General features: G+C 40.9%; 1 protein-coding gene across 3 annotated transcripts in view; it reads right to left on the bottom strand.

The window, feature by feature from the left end:
- LOC129122828 (kalirin) overlaps positions 1-18,057 on the bottom strand; it is a 400,978-nt gene that overhangs the window by 92,242 nt on the left and 290,679 nt on the right. For all 3 annotated transcript variants that reach the window (XM_077181667.1, XM_077181668.1, XM_077181666.1), the window contains exons 15-16: positions 10,570-10,765; positions 4,770-4,936 (exon numbers count right to left, since the gene is read on the bottom strand). In XM_077181667.1, the coding sequence (XP_077037782.1) occupies positions 4,770-4,936; positions 10,570-10,765 (363 nt within the window). The remainder of the gene's footprint in view (positions 1-4,769; positions 4,937-10,569; positions 10,766-18,057) is intronic.

Genomic DNA, 18,057 nt, shown 5'->3' with positions numbered 1-18,057 from the left:
TTCCTGTGGTAAATGCATCACACATTTAAAGAAAAAGCAGTTGAGTTATCATGTGGAAATTGTATTGTCTGGCATTTTCTATAATCCATCAGACTTGAACCCTGCATTATTACCAACTACATGGTACCAAACTCCAAACTTAACCAAAGGATCACTGTACCTGGGAAAGGCCTGAATTGAGGACATCATCAGGCAGGACATGCTTTCATGTTTTACATACTGCAATATACCCAGCATTGAACTATTTGGAATGTAGAAAATACTGAGTGTGTATGCTAAAAATACAGCATTTTTTTTTTCTTCTGTGGAGCATCTTTCATTTCAGCTGAGTTTTTCAGAAACTGCCACAGACAATTTGACACAGATTTCACACAAATATCTGAGCCTCTAAATAGAGAAACATCAGAAAAAAATATATGGAAACTCAGCCTTACAACAAAGCAACTTGATTAGGAAGAGGGACCACACAACCAGTCTGCCAGGTTTCCATTTGTGTTTACAACACATATTCATCCCTCTGTTCAAGAGTCTTGCAAACTCAAATTATCCAGGAGAAAGCAGTTCAAGTGGACTGGTGGATTCCATGTGCCAGCCATGCTGCCAGCACCACTCCTGACCAAGGCTGCTGCCACCCCTGTGTAGCTGCCCCTCTCCTTTTCCCAGAGTGTGGGGCTGGATGCCCATTCTGGGGTTCCTACATCCCCCTTTTCAGGCCCAAGGAGCACCCAAGCACTAGCAAATTTTGCTTGGTAGCATTTACACAGTGACCCCTGTCTCCTTTGACAAGTCTGGCTCTTCAGTCTTGGAGCCTCATCTGAGATTTGCATCAGCTGCTTTCATAGTAATGTTTCTCTCTTACTTGTGTTGTTTACGTACAGTAAGGAAAAAAAATTCAGTTGCACAACCACAGCTTCTTAAGTCTAAGTTCAAAACCCTGCAGAGACATTCCTTGTGTCCCTGGTTTAGAACTGGCTGGAAGGGGACATTTATACATTTGTATCTGGTTTACAAGACCTGCTCACAAAGTGACTTCTACTCATATAGTGCTTTATACTTTTCATTAAAATCTATAGAAAAGCTCTTAGTACAGGACCAAAGCACTTCTATGATTATTTCCTGTATTAATAGTTTCACCATTATTTTGCAACTTGCAGACAGGCCAACCCTAAAACACAGCTTTAAAAAGATATTTTCTACAAATTACAGATTTTATCAGCTTTGTAGAAGCAATGACTAAATAATTCTGGAGTTAAATAAATCTTCAAAGACTTTCTTATACATCCTAACAATTTTTTTATAACAGAGAAGCAGAAACAATTTTATAGGCTCTTATATAAAAGCCACTTGTCACTGGAGACCAGTTTTACTTCAAGGCATGGGTTGTTTAACAGGGCAACCACCACAACTCTGAAACAACTCCCACTTTGACTCCAATTTGCTTTAGAGAGGCTATGCTCCTGTACAGGGATTCTCTGTAATTAAATAATAGTACCAAATTCTTCTAAACCCCCTAATTTCTTCCCTGGAACTCTGCCATCTTCACTGAGCACAGAGTCAGACTTTATAGGAAAAATAAAGATTGAAGCACCCCTTGTGCAGCCATCCTTAAGAAATGAAAGCTCTGTACCATACAGTGCTTTTGTCTACTGCTCAGTTTAGTCAGAATGTTTCTAAACTGTTTCTTGTTTCTAAAAAAGACTTAGGCCCTTGCTATGGATACCTGTCCAGTCAGATAAGAAAAGTTTTTCAAGTTTAGAAGACAAAACAATCTAAGTGAATCTTTTACAACTCCAGATCCTTTGCAGCTTCCTTCAAAAACTTTTACTCACACAGACCCAACCATCAAGGACAGCTTCTGGCAATTTTAACCATGTTTAAAACTTCATCAGTTTCCCAGGAGTTATTTGACATTAGATTAGGAAAAAACAAATATATTCAGTGTCTCTCAAATGACTACTTCCCATCATCCTTTGGGCATATATATTTTGAAGCAAATCTAATGCCAAACAGCAAAAATAGATGGATAACAAGCACATCAAAAGGATTAAATATATCTTCAAAACAACCTGGAAAGCAAGTGTAATGGGACACCTTGAGGATATCTTGGAGCAAATTAGGTCAAGTTCAAAACTTATTTAACAAAAAGCCCAAACCATACAGAGATAAATTAAGGGGATAGGGAAGCCAAACAGCTGCAGGCACAGCATTAGAGTTTGTTTTTTTAAACTGATCTCCACAAATCTATTCTGCCATTACTTTTATGTAAGCAGTCCAAGCTCTATAGTTTCTGTCAGAAATGAGTAGGATCCAAATGAGGGAAAATCAGGCTTGGGCAGAATTTTTCTTAATAACAAAGACCCTGTGAATTACTGATCTTTTCTATTTCCACTCTAAAGCAGTTCACAGAACATCTCATTTGGAATTGTTCCACTTTAATGGCCCCAAACTTCAATTCATTGTCTTGGCATTCAAACCCTTGGTGCATATGATATAAAGCAGAAATCTCTGGCAAATGAAACTTAAATAGATAGAGACAGTTTAAAGACTTCTTATTTCCATGAGCCATTATATCAAAATGCAAACACATGTACATGTAGCAGCTCTGACCAATTTTACTCTGTCAGCAGAACTTAACACAGCTACAGGAGGTGTCTTGCAACAACCACATCTCAACTCATTCACAAGAGAAAGAGCAATTTGGTAATGAGATCATCCATCATCTCAGATGCACTAAACTGAAGGTGAAGGAAACCTGGACCAGGCTGGAGATGAACTACAAGCCAAAATCAATACATTTCCCAATTTCACTAAATGGTTGGGAACATGATTCATCTACAGGAAACCAAATAGATAAGACACAGAAATATTTTAACTTGCCTCTTTCTAAGGGAGATTGTAGCTGTGGTAATTTATAGGTTAACAAGCAAAGGGGCGCTTAGTATTCAGCTGAACAAATAAAATGTTTTTTCACTACTGGTTTGATGGGAGGTCACATAATAACAAAGGCTCTGATGGTCCCAAGCTCTGTTAAGGAAATACTAATTCAAGGCAGCTGTTCTCTCACAGTAAGTATTAGCTCAGTCTTACAACCATTTCCTTTGGGTAGATTTCAGTTGTAAAATAGTTAAGCAGATATTTGATAATAAGGCAAATAACATCAGGTACCTGCAGAAAGTGCTGCACTGCCACTGAACGGCTGCAGGAGCAGGCACACACAGGGCTGACTGCACTTTACCCCAGACCAGTGGGCAACCTGCATCTTGAGCCTTTCTGCTACACATGAAACTCCTCTCTGCTTTCTCTCATAAGTTAAAATGGCTCTGCTGTACCAGAAATCTATCACATACACCTCCAGGCTTAGCTAAGCTAAGAAACTTCAGAAACCTATAGAAAAAAAAAGTATATACTTCATAATCATGTTAAGATGGTTGTTATAAATATCACAGAGTGTTTCTGGGTTTTGCTTGGTTTGGTTTTGTTTTTTTTTTTCAGAAGAAAGCCAAGCAGTCTACAGAGCTACAGAACTTTGTGAGGAGCTGATCTTCAATAATCACAAATGCAAAATGACCATTTTTTAAAAATAAAAATTAGGAGAGTTCTGTGCTACTTTTAGGTAGAGTGGAAGAATATTCACATCAAAGCGGACTTTGAAAGAAGATGTATACACTGCTGTTAGAGCTGCCAGTTTGCTGAGTGTAAAGGATTTATTTTGCTGGCATTGATAAAGCAATTCAGATAAAGCATGACTCAGTTATTCTGTCTTCAAAAGTGAATATTTATGATCATATGTACTGAGCATTGAAAGAGTATGTGTATGAGTTTAAGTAAACAAATGAGCAGATATCTTTCATGAACACCTTGTAGTATCTTTCATGAACACCTTGTCCCAACACCACCCCCCAACCCAACTATTTGTATAGTTAAATGGAAAACTGAATATTCCAGATGTCTGGAAAAACATTCTTGGTTTTGCTGATGAAATCAAGAACATTCAATAAAAAGACAGACATAAACTAGAGTGTGAAGCCACCTATGGGCTAGGAAGCAGGAAGTGTAATGCTATCCCATGCAGCAAAGGAAAACAAAGAAACATGAGGCATCCAAATTAAATATTAGGGAAAACCAAGGGAGGCAGAACATGACTGCCTATGCTAGGATGAAATCTGAAAGAAAGGCAATGTAATAATACTAAGAGGTCTGAACAAGTCCTGGGATCTAGAGACCACTGATAGAATTTTTTAAATCACCGGAAGATGTTAAAGATTCCTGCAAGACAACAGATGTATAGCAATACATTTATGGCTATAAATAAATATATTGCTATACATCAAAAGGTGAAACTTTGCTATACCTTTCAAAAGGTGAAACTACCACCATTTCATACTTAGGCCTCACAGCTCAGTTTCCTTTGCTTTGGGTCCATTTTCCACCTCAGCTTAAATCTGGGTCACAAATCAAATAATTTTATTCCCAGAACACTTGGAGTCTGAGGACGTTTCTCCAGTTGAGAAGCTACATGGTCAGTTCTGCACAGAATTTCCATAACTACTCATGAAGCCAAAACCAGGCACACTTGGGAGAGCAGAGCCCCTTCTTATTTGCAAAGGGCCTTTCTGTAACCTGTCAGCAAATCAACTGCTGTTAAGGAAAGGGGGATTTAGACTGCCCACCTAAAGGTTTGTCCCTTGGCAGACACTGGCTTAGAGGTGTGAATGTATGTAATGGCTGAAAACCCCCTCAAGCCCCTCATGTGTGGCTAAAACTCTCACCTGCTTGACCTCAGCCTGGAGGTGCCGGAGCTGCAGGCACTGCTCTAACCTCTTGTGAGTTTGGTCAGCATTCAGCTCCAGCTCGTGCTGCTTCTCGTGAAGGAATTCCAGCAGTTCTTGAACCTGGGTTGCAAGATCGATGTCTTTTTCACAGATCAGCTCAATGCCTGTAACATGCAGGGAAAGAGAGATTATTGCACTTACTTGAAATTTCAATTTTGCATTACTGAAAACTTTAAATTTTTTTGCCATTTAACACTTTGATTTGCAAGTGTCTGAGTAATTCTTTCTCACTTAACTTTCTCACATGTAATATTTGGCTTTCACAGCTCCCTAATCTTCATCACTACATTTTTCTACAAAGTGGTGTTTCTCTGGTGGTCATTGCTCATCTGACTCATCAGCATCTGGCTAGTCGGACTGACTTAAGCACAGTCTTGCTCAAAAACTTGCATGAACATCAAATTTTAAAAAAGACAGAAAAATCCTCAGTTTTTTAGGATAATTAATAAACTTATACTTTAGAAATGCATGTTAAAAAAGAAGAAAAAAACTAGAAGAAAAAAGAGATAAGGAAGAAAATAGAAAAGTCAAATAGATCTGCAGTAGTGCAGGGAGCTCCACAGAGAAAACCTTTTTCTATCTGGATGCTTATAGAGGATCATCAACAATGAATTAGTTTTAATCAGACTTTAGTTCATTCAGAATTATTCCGCAGAGTGACTTTTGTCCAATCCTCACAGAGCAGACAGAAAGGGTGTCTCAGTACCACATCTCCCTCCCTTACGTCCTACGTGAACTTCCTAACCCCTCAAAGGCCCAGTCTGATTTCACGGCCCTGACTTGATCAGGAGATTGAAATAGAGACTTCCTGAGGCCCTTCCTACCTCCTGAATGTTTTTCTGACACTGTGAGCCTTGTGTGAAGTGTTTACATGAAATACAGGGCAGAGTTTCACATCTTCCTTCTGGGTACCACTGATGCGATTGGGACTCTGGGTTTGCCACCAGTGCAACTGGAAGGTTTGGCCTGGAGGAAATATGATGTTATCCCATGTTACTGCAGTCCCTGGGATTGCAAACTAACAAAGACCCTTCCTTTATGAAGGTCTACTGGAATTTTGCCTCAAAGCAGGAAGGATAAGGAACCTAACATAAAAATAATATGATTGCACTAATGCTGAGAAAACACTGCACTTTCCTCCAAAGCCATTTGATTTAAGAGAATAATTTAGGATTAAAAAAGAAATGTGTTAATTAGAAGTTGCTGAAAAAAAGTCTTGGACACTATTTTTGAAAACCATTTCGAAAGTTGTCTTTACCTCCCTCTTTATCCTCCTCAGAGACTCATGACTTTCATTCAGCGGTATTACACAGTACAGCACACAAAATAAATACGACCTTATTACTAACCCCATCCCTTTTCCTGGTTTCTGGTTTTATCAGAAAAAGCACATGGGAATGCAAATGATTGGCTTATTCCCTTTCCCAGCCAAAACAAAACAGTTCCTTCATTACCAAATAAAGTGGAATGGCCCCTGGCTTCCCATTTAAAACTGGAAATTTAATATATGTTTCTATTCTTGGGAGTGAAGTTCTTTTCAATTGCCAGACACCAGGCATTGTTGCTGCAATTAGCCTGCATATGGTTCTGTACCCTGAGGACATGATGGCTTTTTGTATGCTTGACTTCACCACACCTATTGGACATTAAATGCGCAGCTTTGCCTCCCGCACACTCAGCTGGTGCAGCTCTGATCGTGCTAACTCATCAGCAGCAACCAGGGAACTGCCTGGGATGCTATCCAAGGGCAGTGTGTGCTCCCCATGATGAATGATCTGCCCTTTCCTGCTTGTCATATGTCACACAGATTTATTCTGCGGTGCCAGCACATGCGGGGAGAGCGCTTTTTCTTCTCAAGTATTGGTTGGCAAAACAGAAAGCCTTGTTTCCCGAATAATTTCATACATATTATCTTTACATTGTGTTTTGACAGCTAGAAAATCACAGCCGACTTTCTGATAAAACGAACTTGGTTGCCATTTTCTTCTACTGCCTCAAACAGTGCAGCAGATGTCAAGTGAGTGATATTGAATTGAAAATGTTTTTAAAAAATCCTACAGGAAAGAGTACTAAGCCACACTAACTGGCATCCTACAAAACATTCATTAGTGACACCTGAACTGCTTGCAATGTGAGATAGAATTCAGTCTAGGGAAGGGGTATTGCTTTTTAACCTGCACAAAACTGTTCTGAAACTGCTTTAAACCTGCTTTATGCTGAAATATTAAGAGTTTGTGATTGCAGAGTTTATATTCTCTTCTTTGCAATATAAACTACAGTTATAATTAACTATAAAGGACATCACAAAGCAAATGAAATGAATTTCTGCTTCCCTTTTAAGCAATGTGACACTTGGAAAAGATGTGAACAATGTTAGCTTGATGACCAGGAAGCTAAAGGACTTTGAATCTTACACGTATCAGGCAGGTACTGAATAAATATCCCCAACTTCAGCTCTGCAGTGTACTTCAGGTTTGACTTCGAAGTAATTTGTCTAAGATATAAAAAGCTTTATAAACCATTAGAGACCCCCAACTGGGGGCTCATTATGACAATGATATTGACAATGCAAATGGACTTTATTAATCAAATAAATTTGCACAATCAATTAACCAGCGATTAGAGTGTAACTGCTTTTAATGCCTAGGATCAGACTAAGGTGCATATGGTAATAAATTACCTGAGCATATCATCACCACAGCTTGGGCCCAAGTGCTGAACTACTCCTGAATAACTATCCTAAACATTCTGTGGGAAATGGATTTCTCAGAAGTGTCCAAGTTGTCACTTTTGGAAACACCAGGCTCCTTCAACATATTGAGTTAGGCATCCAGGAAAATCAATAACCATTTCTGAGAGTATTTACCCACATATTTATCTTTGCTATCAGCTAAAATCAAACAGGAAAAATAGCAGATAGGTTCCTTGAAACAAAAAGGGCTGGCTCATTAGAAACTCCAGTCTTGTTGAGAATATTACTAGAATATTCTCTACATACAAATATGTTTCCTGATTGACACAGATTTTAGCGACGATCTGCAAGTACAGCAAAATTTCAGGAAATGCAACCTGACTTCCAGATCTTACCTATTCCCTAACAAAACCAAACATTTGTTTAAAAAATAATTATTCTGATGGAGAAAACCATCTAATACAGGCTCACTTGCGTGTGCTGGAGCATTGGAAGGAATCACAGGAACATAGCCCTGAGCTGGATGGAACTTTGGAAATATTGGGCTTGCAGAGAAGCCTCATTGTGTGGATGCCCTCAATATCCACAGAGTTTGACCTGGTGCATTACAGAATCACTGGATTTATTGTACCAACATAAGAATGTTCACAGGGATTGCCAGACACTCCACAGCCTAGTAAGGGTCAGTGCTCCAAGTCTGCATCAAACATGCAAAAATCATGGCTGAATGTCCAAAACCTTCTTTTTCTACCTCAAGACTTCCAAGTGAAAAAGACATCATAAATGGCAGCACATGGATGTAATTTTATCTGACAGACTTGCTGGCTTAAAGACCTCCAAGACAAAGAAGAGAGTGATCAAAACCAAGTCAGTCTCCTGTGTGGCATGTTGAAAAGAATAAAGCTCAAAGAGAGTTAGAGGGAAGGGAAGAAACTTGGTCAATTAAGGGTGGCTGGTTAGGTAGAATGGCTCTGGAAAATCACATTTTTTCTGGCTCTATCTTCTGTGGCTACAGCTGAATTTTGATTGTAGCAGTGGTGACAGTACAATAGGGAGCAGCAATAGCAGCTGATGTCCCAGAATCTCTGCAAGTTTTCAGCTCTGGAAAGTAAGAACAATCATCCCCTACCCTACACCCTGAATGGCTATGATAAAGGATTCATGAAAAAGGAGTAAAATTCAATCACTTTTTATGAAGTATAACTGTTCTCTACTGAAGTAAGAAGCAGTAGGCTCCCAAGTACTACCTTTCTCCCTTATTGTTCCATTCTCCCAGCATTTAGCATTCCATGCATACTAGACATGGCCATTACCTTTGATTTACTACAGTTACTCTACATCCCCATGGGACTTCTGCTTCCCTGTTTTTGAGAGCAGTGGATTTTTATTAGGTAGGCTTTAGAGAAAGTGGCCTCAGAGAATCCTACAAAAACATTTTACAAGTCAATTCATTGAGTTGCTAACCTTTTGTCAGCAATCCAAAAGAAGTTGTTTCTAACTTCTTGACAAACACAGAATTTATTTTTTATTTTCTAAAACTCAGTCACTGAGGCTCCTGACTGTGCTCTGTTCTGGATCATATTCTTTACCTCCCATGGATTCCTTCAGGATGGAAAAACAAACAGACAAGAGAGCACAAACATCTTAACCAATGTCTTAGGAGGAGTTTCCTAACTCAGAAAGCAGGGAGGCTGAAGCACAGGGCCAAGCATTGTGTGGGCAGATCTCAGAGAGGCTCACAGAATGCACTAGATTATCTAGTTCACAACATCCTCTTGGAGCAGTCCTCAAGCCTCTGTTGAGTGCAGCCTGCCAAATCAGGCTGGATACTGCCTACAGATTGTTCTGAAGGTAGGTGCCTAGAGGTAAAATGTTTGCCAAAGAATAATACCATAAAATCCTTTTTATTTCAAACAAGGGAAAGAACAGGAACTGCTCTTGCTTTGCAATCTTTCCAAACATTTTAGAAGGTTAAAGCACTACATAAGTAACATTCACTTCTAGGCTTTATGCAGTGATTAATCTGAATTATGATATTCCTTTTCCAGATGCAAAATCCAAGGAAACAAAAATTTTGACTCTTAGGATGTATTAGAAATTCTCTTATGCTGAGAAGTAGAACAAAATCAGACAGACTTCCTACCAAAATGAATCAAAACTTTCATTTAAGAGCACATCTCAAAGGGCTTTTTTACACCCAAGTTGCTACCTTTAAGTGCACTCTGAAAAGGAGAATTCCAGTATGGTTTATCATATTCCCCTTTTACACAAAACAATTCCAAGGAGAACTGGCTGGAAACAAGAGTTCCATTTCATTAGTGGTTTCAAGGCTCTCATATTTGGATTCTTTCCCAGAGGACTCTTGGATAACTAGATTCTTTCTCCCCTTACTCTCCTCTCTTTCCCTTGGGCATGTCTACACCCTGAAATGGGAAACAGGGAAAAGGTAATTGAGTCTGCAGAGAATGAAGCCAACCCATCTGGTCAGTTTGACTCTCACTAAAGTCAATTTGCAGTAAGATTAACAAGCTTAGGAGTCTAGAATGACTAGACTGCATCCAGACCTGAGGTTTGACTGCCCAGCTCAAGGATCTGTAGCTCTTGACTGCAGTGCTTGTTTCTGAGCTGGAGCAAGGACAAGGAGCTTCTCTTGCTCTCCCCTCTCCATCCAGTTTGGAGTCAATCACACACTCCATCCTGCAGCTGTGAAACTTTCTGAATGAAACTTGAAATTCAGCTTCACTTCCTCAATGAGTTTCAGTCTCAAAGAAACAGCAGATTTTTACATAAAATCCTGAATCAGAATTCTCAAAACTTGTGGAACAGTTCTGGGAGTGGAGAGACAGATATTGCCTACCCTTATATTAAAAGCTTATTTGATATGTAATATGGTATTTTGGCTTACTATGCATTTTGGGGGTTTGGGCTTTTTCTTGGTTTTTTTTTTTTTGTTTGCTTGGTTTTTTTGTTTGTTTGTTTGTTGTTTGTTTGGGGTTTTTTTTTTTTCATTTTTTTCATGTAAAATAGAGATCAAATTGTTCTCACCTGAAGCCTGGACCTCCATGATGTACTGGTGCAAGTCTTGCCCTTGCTGGATGACTTCAAAGGTCATGTTGTTCATGGCCAGTTTCCGCTCAGTGTGACGCTGCAATCGCTGCTCAGCCAGAGTGAGATCCTCAGTGTTGAAATCATTCATTTGCCTCAGCAGATCTTCATTCCAAGCATCCAACTCTGCTGTAACCTTCATGGGCAGAAGACACACTCAGGATCAATGAAATTTCTTACTCTCAAACAACGTTTGGATCTGAAAATACTTCGCATTTTGACTCTGATCCAGAAACCTTCAAACTCCAGATCCTGCCCACTAAAAGGTGACACTTCACATTTTTCTTAGGTGAGGATCCATGAAAAGATTATCAGTCCAACAAAAACTGTCACCTTCCTTTTCCCTTACATATCCCCTCTAAATGACACTGGAAGAGAATACCCACTATATTCTCATTGATGGTAGAACAAATGTTTCTGAATATATTCAAATTAAATGAAAAAATAATGCTTCCAGAATTACAGAACACCCTGCAACCACACAATCCCCAAAGGGCCTGAATGTTTCTAAAGCATTCATTTTGCAACACATTATATGTTACATATCACAGATGTAATGCACAACACAGAAACATCACACTCAAGGTTTAGGTGAATCATTTACAGATTCACAAATGAAACCTGGCTGTAACCAAAGACCTGACAGTAACTCCTGGGAACATGCAAAATCTTCTTTGCTTTCTCTGCTTCCTAATTGTGACACACAGGCTGATGATTTTAGCAGTCCATTTCTTGTATCTTCTGCATTTTACATCTTTCTCCACAAAAGCCAGCTGGTATCAAAGTTCTCCAGGTTTGCCTGTGCAATTAAAGCAAGACCTAGTGCCCACCTAAGCAGCCCAGTCTCACCTCAACCTAGGTTCTGCTGCTGCAGGCAAAAAAGAGGGAATTATGCTAGTGACAATGAATGAGGGAGGGGGGGACAAGGGAAATGGGAATTAAGTTGTACAGTGCAGAACACAAGTCTTAGAAGGATTGAAAATGATTAAATAAATTACTTAATTCTGATTAATAGGTCAATTCCTCAGCTAAATAGCTAAATTCAGGAGAGCTAAAAGTAGATATCTACATTCCCACTTGTACACATTATGACACAGTGAAAAATTCTTTGCTCCTCACTAAAAGTGCTCTTCAGGGCCTGTGTGCAGTGAGATGTTTAACTTCCTAAGGAATCAAGATTCAGATTTCTCCATTCAGCTTTCCTTTGCAGAAAACATAAGTAATATGCAGACAGGCTTAGGAAGAGGACCCAAATGGACCAGTTCTCAGCCCTTCTCACATTAGAATGGACAAATGCACAGAGTTTTGAACTAGAAGGAAAAAGTGCATCTTTTAGGCTCTTTTTTGAGAGAAGCAGAAAAGCAAACTTACTCAGTGAAGAACCTGGGACTCATCTGCCGAAGAGAAGGCAGAGCGTGGATATCCTGAGGGGTTTCTATTTTTCTTCAGCTTGTTCCTTTGCCCATTCCACTCAATTACCCTTAAATAATAGCTATCTCTACACTGTCTTTGCCCCCATTCCCGATTCCAGCAGCCTCTGATTCATTCACATGTCACAGCAGGAGTCCCTGGACTGTGGAGACTTATTGGCAGACTTAACAATTAGGGAAAAATGTCCAAAGTTGATGGTGGAAAAGAGCTTTACCAGATACATTTACATTTAGGGGCAGATGCTCAGCTAACAGTAATCAGAACTGAGGTGATCTTGACTTCATTTTAAACTACAAACAACAGAATTAATTCAGAGTGAGCGCAGGTTCCTACAGCCATGAGAGTAACACAAAGTTCAATGCAAATGTTCAGTTGTTAAATGTAAATGTTCAGTGTAAATGTTCAGTTCCTTTCTGCTCTTTCTATGGAAAAGCACATGACATAAGTGAATCAGAAATTTCTCTTGGTAACTTCTCCACTTGGCTGCAGAAGGGACACTGACCACTACTGCTTTTACTGCTTGTAGACAATGGAGCTAAAAGGGGTTTTGCTCTGTTATCCACACTCCCCAGATCCTGTCAGTGTTCCAGATAAGGAGGAAAGGATGGGACAGGCAGTGAGGATGCAAGCTGATCAACAATGCAGGATGCAAGGCCAGTCCACGGTGCTCCCTGTCACATTGTCAGGGCAGGAACAGAGGCTAAGCCCATGCCTGAGCAGCTCTGGGCATGTCCAGCAGTAACAAAGCTGTGAGAGTGAGTGCCAGCTCTGCCAGGCCAGTGGAGGGAAGTAGCCTTTGAGTGAAGGAGTGACAGTCATCCCCTGTGCTGGGTCAGGGGAAGAGAGGAAGGAATCAGGCACAGCAAGAGGTGGAACAACACCAAATTTCTCAGGCTAAGTGGGTACAGGAAGGCTGGGTACATTGCTCTGAGTAACAAACAGATGGCTAGCAGGGAATCTAAAGCACACTAAGGCAAGAAGCAATAGCAGGGCTGTGACAACAACCCAGGTTTCCTGAATCCCAATCTGGTGCCCTATTCCAGAGACCATGCTGCTCTGCATATCTCATTAGGACATTTCCTTTTCTCTCTGTACAGACAATGTCTCAAAAGCCCAGCATTTTCTGTACTTCAAACAGGACCATTGGGAAATAGTACCAGAGTCTGAGTGTACTGGTTTCATTTAGGTACAGGGAAAATGATTTCTTTTTCTTGAGGAAGACGTAATTAGGCAGCCCTGTTAACTACAGCCATATACTTTTCAAGTCTAAAAAATGGATCCTTCACAGATGAGTCAGGCCTTGATATCTCTGATAAAACTTGGACTGCGTTTAACAGAAGTGTCCTATCCCCTAAGCTGTGGCAAGATCCAATTGTATGGGGCCTCTGTCAAGAATTCTCTCATAAATGAGGGTCACTTGGCCATGAACTTGTTTTATTCCCTTTTGACAAAGAAGAATTGCTGATTAATTTACCCTGTTCATGTGTTTTGGTGGGAAGAACTGACAGTACTTCTTATTTTATTCACTTTATTTACCATTGTTAGTGATTCTAAATAGACCTCAGCATCCCCCACATGCAGTGAGAGAAGGGAAGCCCTGCTGCAATAGAAGGCTGGAGCTCTGCTCTGTTGCCACCTGAGAAAGCAATTTTACCAAAGCAGAAGGGTCCTGAGAGCAGCAAGAGCAGGAGTGCAAGGTCTACACTAGGATAGGAGCAGCCTTATCCCCTGGCTCCCACACTGTTCAAAGGAAAGATGCATGTGACTCATTGTCAGCCACACTTCAGCCAGCTCCTTGGAAGGAGCCACCCTCCTTTTCTGTGGGTCATATGAGGTCAGTGGCCAAGAAACAGCTCCCTATTATTAAAGGAGGGTCAAACAACCCAGAAGTACTGATGGGAGAAAGCCATGACATATGCTGTTGATTCCAATGAGCATAGGAAGAACATTTTGTCATTCTTCACCTGGAACAGATGCTCCTGCTGCCAAAAGAATGGGAGGAGAAGCAGCACTGGCAGTGAAGCCACTCTAGTATGAAGTGAGATATCTGAGATGTCCTTATCAGAGAAAGGGTGGAGCATGTGATTAAATGCTGGGTTTGTGTGAGCTCCATGAGACTGTCCCAGAGCAATCATGGATATAGAGCCCATGGCAGCCAGGTCTGTGTTCGTGCAGACACAGTGACCACAGTCTAGACCACAAAGCTCTTAGGCAGGAATCCTCCTAAAGCAGCAACTTAATATATCCAAATTCCCTCTCCTGCAATACTGCTGCATTTGCTGCCTCCTGGATTTGTCATGTTGCAACATCAGCAGGAAACACGAGCAAATGGAGAGGGACATGTTCTTCAGTTCCTGGAGAATAATGACAGCTGCAGAGAAGAGTACACAGGTGAAAAGCAGCAGCAGTAATAATGACAACAGGAGCAGCCCAGGCATCTCATGTCTACATTGCAGCTTGTGAATTATGCCAAGGAGCCTGCCAGAGCTGGACCAGCTGCTGTGCAGGCAATCGCACATCTCCAATAATTTCTTGTCTAAATCCTTAAGTATATATATTTTTTTATTGTGCTGATGAGATTTTCTACAAAAGGATTCTTGAATGCTGCTTGTTTGGCCTTAATTCAGTGTTCAACATCTAAAGTCGTGTTTAATGGCAAGCAGAAAATTTTGTTTGCCAGTTGAAGGAGGTGGAGAGGGGAAGTGAGGAATCAAGTGAAAGAAGATAAATGCTATAAAGAGAATGAATCACAGAGAAGCTGATATTCTGAAGTATGGGCTGAGGAAGGGCATATGAGGAGGAGGGAAGAAAGTTCTATCCTGGGAGCACAAGCTATCAACACAAAGCGAGTGGGCTTGAGAGTGATCTGAAAAAGAGTAAAGATGCCTGGGAAGAATAAGCAAATGTAGGAGGCAGGTTGGAACTAAAATGATGGAGCAAGTAGGAAGAGAAGCAAAGGTGAGAAGAGTGGGTAGAGCATGGGGATGAGCCAGGACAGGAAGAACAGTCACACAGGCACAGAGCAGATCTGCATTGAAAAGACAAGATCTACCTCATTTCAAGAGAAAAAAGGTGACAGCCATACAGCTGGGATTAACAGTGGGGACAGATGAGATGAGAGGTAAAATTCAATCCAGGAAGGAATTAAAAAAAAGTTCCACATCCTGGCTGCAGAGGGAATTTCTGTGAGTGCAGAAAGAGAGGAATTATAATAGAATTGTTAAGACCAGATCTCTAAGGCACTCACCAGAGATTGGGCAACAGGAATGCCAAGGGTAAGAACATTCAGAGCAGGCTGAAGGAGCAGAGGACAGGATGTGACACTGTAAGTGGGTCTAGGAGCAGACTGAGATGGGAAAGGGTAAATGGAACTGTCATTTCTACAGATCATATAAGCAGAAAGTTTGCTGTTCCTCTTTCTCAGGCCCTGGTTTTGGCTGATGCTGTGCAAAATGACAACACTGTCACCCCATTTTTTTGACAACAGACAGAGATGCCACACTGGCTTAGTGGGGACCTGAGCCACTGAAGTGTGAAAGGACTGTCACAGTGATGATTCTGCTCCAGTGCTTTTGACTCCTCTCAATCCCAAAAATATCTGGAGCAACAATGGGATTCAGCTCCAAAACACAGGGTGCCCAGAAGAGCTTAGAGCATTCCTTTCCTTAAAATGAAGGGACATGCAGTTGGAAAACTCAGTATAGATGGAAAAAACTAAGCAAGACACATTACAGGATCCCATCTTATGAACAGAAAAGGTGGAAATTTCTTTCAAATCTATCTCAAAAGCTCTGTAACACTTATTTCTAATAAAGAAGTTCACATCTGAGTATCAGCTCTTATTCAGTGAGGGGGCTACAAAACATCTTGTACCTTCATGCAGGCAGCTAATGCTCTTGAAAGGTACAGCTAGTATTATAAACCTGGAATAGGATGCTCAAATGAGTTGTAAATAACAGTGAAATGAGCTGCTGTGAAAGCTGGCTCCTGTTTTCTCCTAAACTCGTGCTCAGGGATTGTTGTGAACAGCCAGAAGAGGCGGCAAGAGAAATCAGGACTGAAAAATTTAATTAGCAGGTGAAATGGAGCCAAAGAAATTGAATGGGGGAAAATTAGATATCCAGCAGGTGAAGGTTTTAGTGATCATGGGTTTTTTTGAAATATAACAAACAGCTTACAAGATCCAATTTATACTGTGCAGTGGGAACCCCCTTAATCCCTCTCAGGACTGTCCTGGTGTAGCAATTACATCACTCTAAGACTACAGAAAACAGGTTCTGTCTAGCATTTCACATTGTAGGAAAAGAAACAATACATGCAAGGTAAGGAGCTGGACACTTCCACTTTCCTAGGAGAGGCAGAAGTGTCACAGCAGATGTCACAGTTGAGACAGCCATGACACACAGAGTATCACCATACAATTTCAGAAGGCTTTAAGCATTCACCCTTAACACTTCAGAAGGCTTCAGTGTCTGCCCTTCTGGCTCTTCAGCCCAACCTTTTATCCCCTCCTGTCCATGCATTGCACCTGTGTGCCCTCTGTTCCCTTTGGTGGTTGGTCAGTGCCCCTGGGCACTCCCTGGCTCATTGCTGCCAGTGCTGCTCACCTGCTGCTCACAGCTGAGCCCATTGGGGATGAGGCTTGGCCATCCCACTCCCAATTACCACAAACGGTGCACCTACAGGTGTGGAAGGTTTTCTTGGAGGTAACCAACAAATGTTGCTGGACATGTATTGGCTGAGATCATTCCTGTTCTCAGTTATAGAATTCTACTGAGGCCTACAGGTGAAACTGAATCTCTCTACAAAAGCTTAAAGGGAAAAATATGCAGAAAGACTCTGCACGGCAGTAATTTTTTAGGTGTTGCCACTCAGTGCATTTTATCATTTGGTTCATATACATTTACTCAGCATTTTGCTGTAAATTTGCATTCATTCAAATAATGGTGAATCAGCTTTTAAATTACTATTTCTGAAGCAAGGGACAAAGTACACTTGACAGATCTTTCTGAGGATATAACTCTGGAGCACACCTGTGCTTTGTATGTAAAATGCACTCAGTGTGATGCCAGCACTGCTGCTGATGTCTGCCAGCCCTCATCCCTCCAGCCCTGCTCCTGATTCCCTCAAAGCAGATCAGCTCCCACATTCACATTCCATGAAATCCCCTGAGTTACCTGGCTGGCTGCACAAACTCAATTCAGTCTGTGTCATACAGAAAGATCAACCATATAATCCCAAGGATCTCATGTTGTTTTGAAACATGCAGGGGCTTGGTAAAGGAATCAAACCTATCAGACATCAGAGTTAGACACGTTTCCTAAATAAAGGATGGGCTGTCATTTTGTGTGTTAAAACTTAGGGCAGAACAGCTCCCACAGGGACAGCCAGGGTCTCTCATGTTTCTGTTATATCTGTTTTCAGGTGTTGCCATAGCTTGGATTTCATAACTTACCCCAGGGAGCCAGGGTGTAAATATCAGTCAATATAATGAGATTAAGGCAAGAAAGAACAGGCAGCACATGCTACGGGGCTGTGTGTTTGTACCCAAATTCATATCTGCCAAACCTGCCATGAGTCCAGGGCAACACAAAAGCTGCCTGTGAGGCTTAGAAGTCCTTAAAAGTCCTAAATGAACACAGCTGGTCTGCCCTGCCAAAGAAATAGGCAGGTGGCTTCTCTTAAAGGAAAGTATTTTTCCTGAAGACAAAATGCAACAATAGTTGACAGATTTCACTGAAGTACAAGATCAATAATGCCTAAATAGATGGAAATAAGTGTTGATTGTACAGTAATCATTAATCCTAAAGTTTGTCTGAACTCCAAACCTCTGTCAAGATGCAAAAGCTCAAAAACCAGGAGGTGCTACAAAACAGATGAGCACAGTGTAAGTTTAGGAAGGTGTGCCAGAGGAATGGGTTCTGTGATCAATGGCACATATTATAATATTTGTGGAGAACAGTCAAAGCAGGATAGGTTCCAAAGAACAAAAGACAG

Source organism: Agelaius phoeniceus, chromosome 7 (assembly GCF_051311805.1).
Source record: "Agelaius phoeniceus isolate bAgePho1 chromosome 7, bAgePho1.hap1, whole genome shotgun sequence".
NCBI lineage: Eukaryota > Metazoa > Chordata > Aves > Passeriformes > Icteridae > Agelaius > Agelaius phoeniceus.
Note: the sequence above shows the minus strand (reverse complement) of the source record. Positions and strands in the feature narration are given on the sequence as shown.